Source organism: Cicer arietinum, chromosome 4, assembly GCF_000331145.2.
Source record: "Cicer arietinum cultivar CDC Frontier isolate Library 1 chromosome 4, Cicar.CDCFrontier_v2.0, whole genome shotgun sequence".
Lineage (NCBI taxonomy): Eukaryota > Viridiplantae > Streptophyta > Magnoliopsida > Fabales > Fabaceae > Cicer > Cicer arietinum.
The window spans coordinates 60772458-60785012 of NC_021163.2; the positions used below are offsets into that span (position 1 = coordinate 60772458).

The following is a 12555-nucleotide window of genomic DNA, read 5'->3' on the forward strand; positions in this document are numbered from 1 at the left end:
GACTTTATTACTCAACAAAATTAATCTTTTCCACAATAAAATATTTATGTACATTTAGTGATTAATTGTTTATTTTTTTTTGTCTTAAATGATTAACTTTTTAATCATATTATTCAACTAAGTTAATTTTTAATTGATTAACTTTACTTGTTTATTGAACTTTCTTTTTAAAAAAATTATTTATGCATTACTATTTAATGATTTATATTGAGAGTAAATCAAATTTGACCAGATCAAGAGTTGAGAGTCTTGACACATCATTTGTACACCCTTACTCTGATGTGTTGGTGGTGTGTTTTGTGTGGTATTTTTGGTTTCAGAAGTGAATTATAGTAATTACTTAGCGTGATGGTGTTGGACTATGGATGGTTGTTTGAATCTATTCTTGTTCCATTTTATACTTTAAATAGTTGTTATTATTAAATTGTTTTTTTAAATAATAAATGAATTGCACATGATATTTTTTTTTTAAGTAAAAATTATTTAAAGTGTTTTGTTTTTGAGTTGATTGAGAGCACTAAATTGATATATAAAATACATTAATTTAGTATATATAAATTGAATTTAATTTATATATATTGTCAGTTTAAATAATTTTTATATTGACGATTAATTACAACCGTTATATCACTTTTTATATTAGTTCTTTATTCTTTTTATAAGTCATACAATAATAATAAATTTTAATATGTTTGATGCGATATTAATCTTTTCGTTATAATTTTTCATACGAATTAATCTATTCACCTTAGATCTTAAGACTGAATTTAGCAAAAACATATGCTTTTTAATTGATGATCAACCCTTATGCTTATTTCTAATTGATGATCAACCCTTATGCTTATTTCTTATCGCATTAAAACTCTAAACATTATAAATCATCCAAAATTCTGCCATTAAAATTGAGCACATTCCTAATACATAAGATTAGTCAAATAAGTAGTCTTCATGGCCCCCCCTTGGTGATGATCTATCTCAATATTTAAGTTATATATTATCTCATTGACTCTGTGTGGTTACGTCCGAATTGAAAACAGAAGTCTATTCCAAAGAATTATAAAAAGCTTATACGGAGTATACAGTAGAATTTCAAGCGACTATATCAAGTCAAGTTTATTAATTAATTAACGGTGCTCGTTAAATATTTTTAAATCCTAACTCTATGAAAATGTTATATTAATAGGTTGATTTTCTTGTTTCGAGTTTAAATATCAGATTTTACAATTGTATTATTATAGTATTATTTATAATTTTAAATTTTATTATAATTTTGGTCTCTATATTTATACTGATTCATGAAATTATTCTTCTTTTTTTAAAAGTCGACAATTTTAATTACATTATTAGATTTGTGAACTAAAAAATAATGATTTAGTATATTTTAAATGACGTGACATATAATATAATTATATGACATATAATATAATTATATGATATAGAACCATATCTAGATGCATTAATTATTCATATGTTATTAATTAAATTAAAATATATGAAAAATTTATAAAGTTAAAATTTAAATTTTCACGACATTTTATTTCGATTTCATAAGTATTAATCACTCTACATCGTATCATATGTCATATCATGTTATTCAAAACATCTCACGCCATCATTTTTTAGTTAAAAAATAAAAAAGAGAGACTAAAACTGTTAATTTTTAAAATAGAAGAATCAATTTTATAAATCAATATAAATAGATGAACTAAAACTGCAATTAAGTTTATAATTTCTATAAGTTAAAAAAATTCCAAATTTACAGACCAAAAATTCACTGTAGTCAGTTAATGGTGCAGTTATAAAGTCAGTGCATCGTAGACCTTTGATTGAAATCAGATGATGATTTAAAAGGTCAGCAAAAAAAGAGTATCATAAATTATGGATGGATGAGATCTTCCCGCAGGAAATCGACGTCCAAATTAGGGTCAACCACTATGGTTTTGTCGTCACAAAAGAAGTCAATATTTTATTTTCATTCGTGTAGACAGTTCTATATAGATTTAATTATTTATTCATAATAATAATATGAAGTTAAAAAGAAAAGAGAAAAAAGAATCTTATCGCTCGCTCACGTCATCTCTATTACGTCATTCTATATTATCATTCATCACCTCCCTCACGTCATCTCTATTACGTTATTTAATTTCTACATTTTTTCCACATGAATCATGATAGACTTAAAATGTTTTTTGTGTGTTGCTTAGATAGTACATAGAACCATATATTTAACTTTTTCTAAAGCCATATAACCTAAAAAATAGAGTAGAACGTGAATCTGAATATTTGGGCACCGTGATATCATGTTCATGACTAAACAAAACATAATTGCCGTGGCTTGACTTGCCTTGATTTTTAAAGTCGTTGGGCATGCTAAATTTGGTTCCACATAATACAAATTTTAGACCATTTTTTAGTTTTATATATAAATGTGACTATATTTATTGTTTTAATTATTTTTATATTTTTATTTAAAATAGTTATTTTTTTAATATTATTAATTAATATTAATGTCTCACAATTTTTAATAAATATATGTATATATATATAAAATAATTAAAAAATTAATACAATTAATAAATATAGTAATTTTGATTGTTTTTTAATTATTTTGTCTTATAAATGCAATTAGTGGTCGTAAAAATTTAAAATATCAAATGTTTTTTCCTTGCATAACATTAACAACAATAAGAATTAAGTTTTTCTTTTTGTTTTTAAATTGCAAATGTTAACTTATTAGCAAATGTTAGTATTAATGTTGTGGGTAGGGTAGACCATCAATTTTATTATCACTAATGGTTAACTCTTTCATCCAAACTATCAAGTTGCACTATTAGTACTACAAATTTAATGGAAGAATTCATTATTATAGCTTTCGATATATAAATTAATGTATACATTTCAAAAAATTGTTACATGATTAACTTTTTATATACTCAAAATACTAGTATTTGAATCTTTCATTTGTTTTAGAGAAATGGAAATGATTCCTATTCTTATAGGATCTTTTATGTTGAGATGCTATTTCGGGTCAATATAATTTGTGAAAAAATTATAGTAGAAAAAAAACCCATTAATATAATAATATTAGTTATTATATTATATTAGACTCAGTTAGAGAGAGAATTTTTTTTAGAAAAAAATAGCGGAAATTCATATGCTTTATTTTTTTTGTTTTTAAATAGTTTAGTAAGTAAATTCGTTCAACTTTAAATTAAATAAGTAGAAAATTTTAAATTCAAATTCAAATTTATATATCAATACTCTTATAATTATCAATTGAATCATACTTATAATGCTTTAAGTTTATTTTAGAAGCAAAATAAGTTATTTATGAGAATAGGATACTCCAACACATGATTCATAATATATGGCCCATTAGTGGGATTTCATACAAGCTAAGGAACAAATCCATGAATCAAAGTATCTACAACTTGCAATATTGCCTTCAAGCCCTTTATTAGAATTTCTTTAATGTATAAAAGGAAATTCTATAAACACTAATACAACATAAGCGAAAAAAGAGTTAAAAGGTATACTTTCTACTATTCCTAATTACTTGAAGATGATATAATTCTTTTAAACCTTTTAAATCTCACTTTAATGGAGTAAATATTTTTAAATGAGATTATCAATTTAAGGAACCAAAACAACATATGCACGTCACCTTTTTATAGATATTGTTCAGACGTGCAAACTGCAGAATGGACACAATTCCCTACCTAATGAGTTGAAATGCATGGGTTGATTATTTATGTTTTAATGAGTAGTTACCACAATGTGTAAAACATAATAATACTACAAACAAATTCTTTAACATAATTTCTAATAGATTTTATTTGATTAATTAAAATACACTAATCCTATTAAATTTATATAAAATCATATGTTTTAGTGATATCTATATGTGTTTAATCTATCAAATAAAATATATTGAAAAATGTCTAATAAAGAGAATATTGCTAGAGTTAAAAAACAGACATATTGTAGTGTGAATGATACTTTTTTGTTTCAACAGTTCTCTGAATAAGTTTGAAGCACTAAAGCTCTTAATAACATATGTTACTCGTGTACGAACACATAACCCAAAAAAATTATACATGAATATATGTATATATGTGTAATAATTATGTAATATATATACTTTTTATTTATCAAATTCATCTTTTATTTTATTTCATTTTAAATTATTTGATTATTTATATCTTAAAATATTAATAATATTATTCGTTTTTATAAAAATCCATGATATTAATTTTTTTTTATAAAAATCCAAAAAAATCATCATCATTTTCAAACAAAACCTAAAAAATTAATTATCATCTTCAACAAAATCCAAATTTTCATCAAATTCATAACTAAAATATTTTCAAATAAACTTATATTTTCATCTCCAATAGCAACAACAACATCAAATTCATCAAATAAAGAATTCTAATTGAAGGATTTAGGTTAAGGATTTCATTTGGAGACAGATAGAAAAAAGAAGAAGATACTGTCTTGGTAATTTGGAGATCAAACTTTAAAGTATGAGTTATTTATTTGAATGATTTGATGTTGTTAGAGATAAATATACGAATCTATTTAAAGATTTGAGTTATTGATTTGATGAATATATGAATTTTCTTAAAATTGATAATGAATTTTATGGATTTTGTTTCAAGATAGTGATAAATTTTCTGACTTTCTTTAAAAAAAGAAAAGATTGTTGACATTTTAATACTTAAATCATAAAATTGTTTCAGAAATAAAATGAGTATTCAAGGATATTACATAAATAAACGCAAACATTGATAATTAACGTATTAATAAAAAATAGGCTAAATTACATTCGTGGTCCCTTAACTTAATTTCAGGTAACGTTTTAGTCCTTTATCTTCTTTTTTTCCCGACTTGATCCTTTATTTTAATTTTAAGTGACAATTTGATATTTTATGTTTTAAAATTTCAACAATAATATCCTTTTTTATACAAAAATTCAAAAAAAAAAAAATCAATCAAAACTCATAAATTTAATTATATTCTTCAATATAATACAAATTTCATCAATTTCGTAACACAAATCTTCAAATAAACTCATATTTTCATACTTTATTTGATACTTTTAGGAATAAAGGACTAAATCGGGAGAAAAAAAAAGATAAAGGACTAAAACGTTACCTGAAATTAAGTTAAAAGACCACAAATGTAATTTAGCCTAAAAAAAAAAAAACACAAGCATTCGTTTAATATTAAATAAATAAATAATTTATTAATTTTCGTATACTGAAAAATAATACTAACACTTGCTCCAATAACAAATCCTTCATAAAAGCTGGTTCACTCTCTATCTGTTTAGTATTAAATACAATGCCCACGAGGTGAAATGATATCAGTGGTTGTCCCATGAACATTATTGCATCTTACACGAGCTGGATGCTTTGGATTAATTGAAGTAACATTGATTTGTTGAAGGGTAATATCGTAACATCCTATCTTGGCACAATCCAACACAATAGCATCTTTACCAACACATGTTCCATTGATATTACTAAATGTCACGTTACTTATTTTTACTGCTTGAGGCTGCAACCAAAATAAATGAAAATTAATGCTTAGTTCTAAACAAAATAACACTAAATTAAAGTAACAAAAAAGTTAATTATACTAACCTGTTCTTTGGACCTCATATAATGCTGGTCAATATATATAGGAAAATTTGTTTGATTTATTTGGATATGATCAAAGACAATATTACTGACGTACCCTTTTCCACCCTTCAAAAATATATAATATTTTTGTTAGTTAAATAAACACAATTACACATAGTATATAATTTTATAATTTATTTCATTTCCATATTGAATCATTACCGCCCAAGTCTTGATTTTAACAGCACTATCGGCTCCATTGAATGTACAATTTTTGACAGTCAAATGATCTACAAATTCCTCTGAACCATTTTTTCCTAGACTCCCTACACTGCATCATAAAAATATATTACATATGAATTAGTTATTCATTCATAATACATAAATCGCTAATATCCTTATTGATAACATTATTGATAACAAGAAACTATGTAATATAAATCTAAATTTTGACATTGTATATATAATCTACACTTCTTATGAGTATTTTTGACGAACCTAATACCGTGAGTACCAGGTCCACATGTAACTTGACTGACATTGAGGAATTGTGTTCCACCTTTGATAGCAATACAATCGTCACCTATATAATATAATATTACATGTGTAATCAAGATTAGTGTAAATGTGTGAAGGATTTGCATTATTTTTTCTTTTTAAGTTTCTCATAAATTTTCTCCACTGAAAGTGATCTTATTTGAAGGTGTATTTAACATTTGTAGCGTGTCAATATCCCTAGTATTAAGACAAAAAATCAATGGGTCAAAAGCAAGTTGTCCATTTCATATGTTAGTGTAGTATAATTTATTTCGATTCCACTTGTTAGTGTAGTAAAATTAAATTTAATAGCATGCAAAAAATCAATAGCTTCAAATTATTTTGCAATTCTAATGTTGTGAATATAGTTTATTAGAATGGATTTTGCATGTCAATTTCTCTAATGGATTTTGTTATGTGATGTTACTCTTTCAACATATTGGTAAATCATGGAGATTTAGTTATGGATCTTTTCTTGGTTTAAGTATCTTAATAATTGTCATCCTTAATATTTTTTTATATATCTAAGTAATCACATATTTTGAAGTAGTGAATTTTAATAATAAATGTAAGGAAAATATACTTTTTAAAAAGAATTAATAGAAAAATATAAATATATTTACCACTTTGTATATCACTGTCGTGAATATTGGCACGAATTACCCTTGTTAAATCAATTCCATCAGTGTTGTGACTTTCTTCAGGTGAATTAATGTGAATGTTTGAGATAGTTACATCTTGGCTATCCACCACTGAGAGATGTACTCCAGGCCCATTGATATGAGTCAGTCCACTTATTTGAAGTCCATCACATTTTTCGAAATATAAAGCCTGCATTTTAGACATTTCAATTATTCACAACTCAATGATTTAATCATATATATTAATTGTAAAGCTAAGAGTTTCTAACCGTAGGTATTCTAGAGCAGTCTCCAGTTCCAATCACCTGCAAATTTTTAAATGGTTGTATTGACGATTAATGTTACAAATAATGATTTCAAAACAAATAGTATACTGAATTATATGGAATGTAATTAATAAGGAAATTTATAATAAGTATTCATGTTTTAGTGTTAGTACTTAATATAGAAAAGTTTATGGATTTAAACTTTAAGGCTAAATACCACTTGTGATTCCTTAACTTAATTTCAGTTAACGTTTTAGTCATTTATCTTTTTTTTTTCTTTCTTGATTTGGTCATTTATTTTAATTTTAAGTAACAATTTGATCTTTTATATTTTAAAACGTCAACAATGTTATTTTTTTTACAAAATTTCAAAAATTCATCAAAATTTTCAAACAAAATCCATAAAATTAATTATATTTTGTATTATAAAATAAATTTAATCAAATTCGTAACTCAAATATTCAAATAAACTCATATTTGTCATTCTTTATTTGATGTTGTTGAAGATGAAAATATGAGTCTATTTAAAGATTTAAGTTATGAATTTGATGAAATTACATTATATTGATGATGATAATTAGTTTTATGTGTTTTGTTTGAAAAATTTTATGAATTTTTTGAATTTTTGCAAAAAATAAGGATAATATTGTTGACATTTTAAAACATAAAATATCAAATTGTCACTTAAAATTAAAATAAAGGACCAAATCAAGAAAAAAAATGATAAATGATTAAAACGTTAACTGAAATTAAGTTAAGGGACCACGGGTGGTATATAGTCAAACTTTAAATATGTATCCGATTTCTTTAAATATATTGTGTGTTGATTTTACCTTATGTAAAAATATACCATATTTATCTTCTAGTCTTTATTGTTTTGTTTTAAAATTAATGAGACGCAAAAGCATCACAATATGAGCTACACAAATATTTAATTAAATATGATACACATTTTTACAAAGATAATTTTGAAAATGAATAAAATTATTACCCTACTCCACCAGCCTTGACCACTACCATTGATGACTCCTGTTCCATCAAATGTCAACCCAGTTATGTTAAAGAGATGAAACCATATTATTGCACACCCTCCCCAATTACTTCTGTTGGGTGCTAAAAGATTTCCCATAATCTGCAAACATTTTATATTTACTTCATTATTAATATGCAATAATTGATGCCAAATTAATTACAAGACTTATAAATTTTGTACCTTGATATGAATATTTTTAGACTGACAAGGACCACTGAATTTCAATGGACGTAAAAAAAATGTATGCCCATTTGGCACCACTAGCGTTGGATTCTCATCACTAGCTCTACATAATGCTTCCAATGCATTCAAAATAGCCTTTTGATTGAAAAATAAAATAACAAATTGAGATTAGTGAAGAGAAAAACTAAATAGCACATAATTTTCCTCATTAATATTATTTTTCTAATATTTTATGAGATTTTGGTAGAATTTTTATTTTTATTTTTAATATATTGTGGAATAGTACATACTTGGGAATCATCGGTTTGGCCATCTCCTTTAGCACCAAATTTAAGAAGGTCAAAGGTACTTTGACCATGTGCAACCCATGTGTTACATGAAGCAATAGAAAGGATCAAAATGCTAACTATAAGCAAGTCCTGTGAGATAAACAATAATGAATTAAAAAGTATATAAAAATTACACTAAGAAAACAACTAAAGAATATATATGTTCACTGACCATATCGTTTATTTGCTGACCAAAAACTAACTATATGATGTGTGGACTTTCTTGTGCATCTAAAATATATACACACACACAGAGATGTTAAGCCACAATATATATATGGTCTAGACTTGGTAATGATATGTAATTAAGTAAGTTCATTAGTGAGAATTATTTTGATAAATTAAATGTAGATATTTAAAATTATTATAAGAGTTCAAAAAATATACACAAAATATTTATTTTATTTTATTTATATAATTAGCATATAATGATTTTCAATAAATGTTTTAATAAACATCTATATAGTAAAATATGGTTGAATTTCAACGTTGAACGTACAAATTAGATTGTCAACTTCAATTAAAAAATGGAAGATTAATATTTTTTGATACAAAAATGAAGATTAATTTAATAGAAATATTTTTTTTTTAATATTAGAAAACATAAAATACAAAATATGCATGAATTATATGAGCTACGATTGACAAAAATGAACACAAATTAAAACTCTTGATAAAAAGGAAGTTTACCTTAATTATAGAAGGTATTTTTTTTATTGATAAAAACAAGTTTGACTAGATATAAAATAATGAAAACAAATATTTATAAATATTAAAAATGTTAAATTCATAAGATTTTGTGGTAGATACATTCAGAATAAAATTATAAACTATTTACGATTTTGTAAAAAAAATTACAAGATGGAATCTTAAAATACACAGTTTTTTTTTATTAATTTTTAGTAATATTGAATAATAATCATTAAAAGCATAGCTACTTTGATATTCATAAAAAATCACAAAACAAATATTTTTTATTGATACATAAAATATACGGAATAATTAAATATTTAAAATTGATAAATATTAAAAACCAATGGAATACATATTTTTGTTGTCACATACACACAAACACAAAATAAATATTTGTCATTAACAAATATAAAATATACAGAATAAATATTTATGTTCGATATATAAAATAAGATTATTTTGTTTAAAACTTAAACGAAACGCTTATAAAATACCATCGATGCGTTACCCGTGCGAGAGCACGAGTTTCTTGCTAGATATATATAAACACACTTATATTCTTTAATAGAAAAATAAATTAATTGGAATAAATATCTATGAAGAATATAAATTATTCAATTTATTCTATAAAACATTAGAATGAAACATACAAATCAGATTGTCAAGTTCAATTAGATAAAGGACTTTCTTTTTGTTACAAAAGGAAGATTAATTTAACCAATGATATTTTATTTCAATGTAGAAAAAATTAAGTACACAATGTGCATTAATATTCCCTACAAAAATATTATAAGAGTTCAATGAATATATACAAAAATATTTAATTTTATTTTTTACATAATTAGCATGATTATTCTAATAAATATTTTAACAAACATCTATATGTAAAATATGATTGAATTTTAACGTTAGATATTTTTTTTATATTAATGTCCTCGATGCATACGTTAATTTTTACAACAAAAACCTCATTATATATCAAAACACTTATACTCTCAATTGAAACAAGTATCCATGAATAATATAAGTTAAATTCAATTTGTCGTATAAAAAATTAAAAAGCAGCATAAAAATCCGATTGTCAACTTCAATTACAAAAAAAAAAAAAAAAAACATTTTTTGGTACAAAAAGAAGATTAATTTAGTAGAAATATATATATTTTTTTAATATAGAAAACATGAAATACAAAATATGCATGAATTATATGAGTTAGGATTGACAAAAATGGACACAAATAGAAACTCTTAATAAAAAGGAAGCATACCTTAATAGAAAGTATTTTTTATTGATAAATTTTTTTTGAAATTACTGGAAATCTGCGTTTTTCCTGCGGATTTAAGCAAATATTTCGCAAGAAAGCATGTTATCTGCGGATTTTCTGGCGGAACCTTATTCCCACGTAAAACCTTCGTGGATAATTGTTACCTGAGGATTTTAGTATCTGCAGGAAAATAAAATAAAATCCGCAGCAACGTTTAAGAAAACTTTAGACATTTTCTTACGACTTTTCATGCAGAAATATTTGCAGCACAGTTCCTACAAATATATTTCGTATGAAAATCTGCAGGTATATCCATACGAAATTTTGCACCAACAATATGTTTCGCATTAAAATCCGCAGGTAATTTCGTATAAAAATAATTTTCAAAAAGGAATCCGCATGCTTAAATTTCCATATTAAATGAACTTGTCTGATTTTTTATTTATATAAAAATTTTAACTAAAAATATATGAAAATATTATTATAAATACATTTTTAAAATATTTAATATTAATCTTCAATTGAAATACTATTGCAATAATCCAAAACAAAATTTATATCATGTTTTCAAATCAAACATGATATAATGTCTATATACAATGTCTTTTCAATTGCCAAACTTCCTAAATATGAACTTCTTTTGGCTCCTTGGTTTGGAACCCCTTGTACTTTACCAAGTCCAGTGCTGTAGAATTTCAAATTGCCTGATTTATTGATTTCAGTTTCTTTAGCATCACCGAGCAACTTCACGCCCTGAAATGGAGATTGTGGTTTACTTCTGCAGGGAGATATGCCTGCAGCAGCAGCTCGTGAACGCCGGAAGGGAGAGAGTCTACCTGGAAGCAACTCGCCCGAAAAACCAAACCTGTTTGATTCAATGCTCCATTTCTTCTTTCCTTCTTGCATCTCAGGCGGTGCAACTACATTGCTTGACTTGTTCTTGTGAATTGCTTCCCAAGCCTGCATCAAAGATTTGTATGACTGTGAGTAAATATGCTGAAAACATGTATTAGATAATAATTGATGATAGTTCACTAACTAGTACATGATCTAACTAGCTAGTATAACTAACTTTTTACATCTAATAGATCCTCTAGTTAGTTTGTTATTTTCTTTATTCGCTAGTTCACAATTATCCTATAAATACTAATGTATCATCATCATTCCTTTTTAATATTCCTATCATTTGATCAATGAAATCACTGAGGTTATTCAGAATAATTCATAACTGTCATACCAGTAATAACATGTTCATTGATAAAGATGCTTATTAACAAAAAAAGGATTGAATGGTGCATTGTTTTTACCTTCTTTACTGCTGGAACTGGACTAAAAGATCTAATATGAGAGCTTTTGTTAGTTTTTCCAACCTCAGAAGCAGAAATCAAGGGACCTTGGTTCTTCATTTTAATTCCAGCCACATGATTTAACAAGGACAATGAATTCCTAATATGTAAATTAGGTAACAAACCACATCCTTTACTCAACATACTCGCAGAATTGTCATTGTCATAAACATCACCTTCATCTTCACTTTCATCGTCTTGAACTTGACCAGTATATGGTATAATATCAGTGGTGTGTTTATTAACCAGGGGCTTCTTTGCATTCTGAACCAATTCTTCACTACAGATTGCTTTTTTGAAGAATATTGAGAAGGTTGTATTGTCATAGCCTTTGCAGCCGGCAAAAACCGATTCCTCATGAATTCTCTTGTTTGTTGATCTGTAGAAAATGTTCCAAACTTCTTCGCATCAAAATTATCTAATCCACTAACACCACTCACACTCAATTCCATAGAGAATGATTATGTATGTGACATTGGTAAATCACTCCGTTTTTCAAAGTTGCGTCGCACCATGTCGTTCAAAGTTGGGGGCCATGTAAACCTTTTCTGTAATGGAAAAAACAGAAATAATGGGAGAAGATAAACAAAATAGATGAACAAAACATAAACAATATCTTACACAAATCAGTCTAGGAA

The 12555-nt window shown here is 25.3% G+C and overlaps 2 protein-coding genes across 2 annotated transcripts; both read right to left on the minus strand.

Moving 5' to 3' along the window:
• Positions 1–5337: 5337 nt before the first annotated feature.
• LOC101501813 (probable polygalacturonase At3g15720) lies at positions 5338–10804 on the minus strand. Its single transcript, XM_004498908.3, has 10 exons — positions 10796–10804; positions 8578–8706; positions 8285–8422; positions 8063–8203; positions 7075–7110; positions 6788–6995; positions 6126–6210; positions 5850–5958; positions 5649–5753; positions 5338–5562 (listed from the first exon to the last, which is right to left on the minus strand). Exons 1-10 carry the CDS (start codon positions 10802–10804, stop codon positions 5338–5340), a joined length of 1185 nt encoding a protein of 394 aa, XP_004498965.1.
• Positions 10805–11049: 245 nt separating this feature from the next.
• Positions 11050–12540, minus strand: LOC101509191 (uncharacterized). The gene is made up of 2 exons (XM_004498758.4): positions 11879–12540; positions 11050–11531 (listed from the first exon to the last, which is right to left on the minus strand). The coding sequence occupies exons 1-2, from the start codon at positions 12059–12061 to the stop codon at positions 11139–11141; spliced, it is 576 nt and encodes a 191-aa protein (XP_004498815.1). The 5' UTR covers positions 12062–12540; the 3' UTR covers positions 11050–11138.
• Between the last annotated feature and the right edge of the window lie 15 nt (positions 12541–12555).

What these genes read in the sequence shown, in the direction of transcription:
- LOC101501813 (XM_004498908.3), bottom strand. An exon ending in GCCAAACCGATGATTCCCAA is followed by an intron (nt 8,423 to 8,577) that starts GTATGTACTATT and finishes TTCAATCAAAAG; the next exon opens with GCTATTTTGAATGCATTGGA. An exon ending in ACTGCTCTAGAATACCTACG is followed by an intron (nt 6,996 to 7,074) that starts GTTAGAAACTCT and finishes TCTAAAATGCAG; the next exon opens with GCTTTATATTTCGAAAAATG.
- LOC101509191 (XM_004498758.4), bottom strand. Translation starts at nt 12,061, where the DNA reads ATGTTGAGTAAAGGATGTGGTTTGTTACCTAATTTACATATTAGGAAT. An exon ending in CAGTTCCAGCAGTAAAGAAG is followed by an intron (nt 11,532 to 11,878) that starts GTAAAAACAATG and finishes TCTTTGATGCAG; the next exon opens with GCTTGGGAAGCAATTCACAA.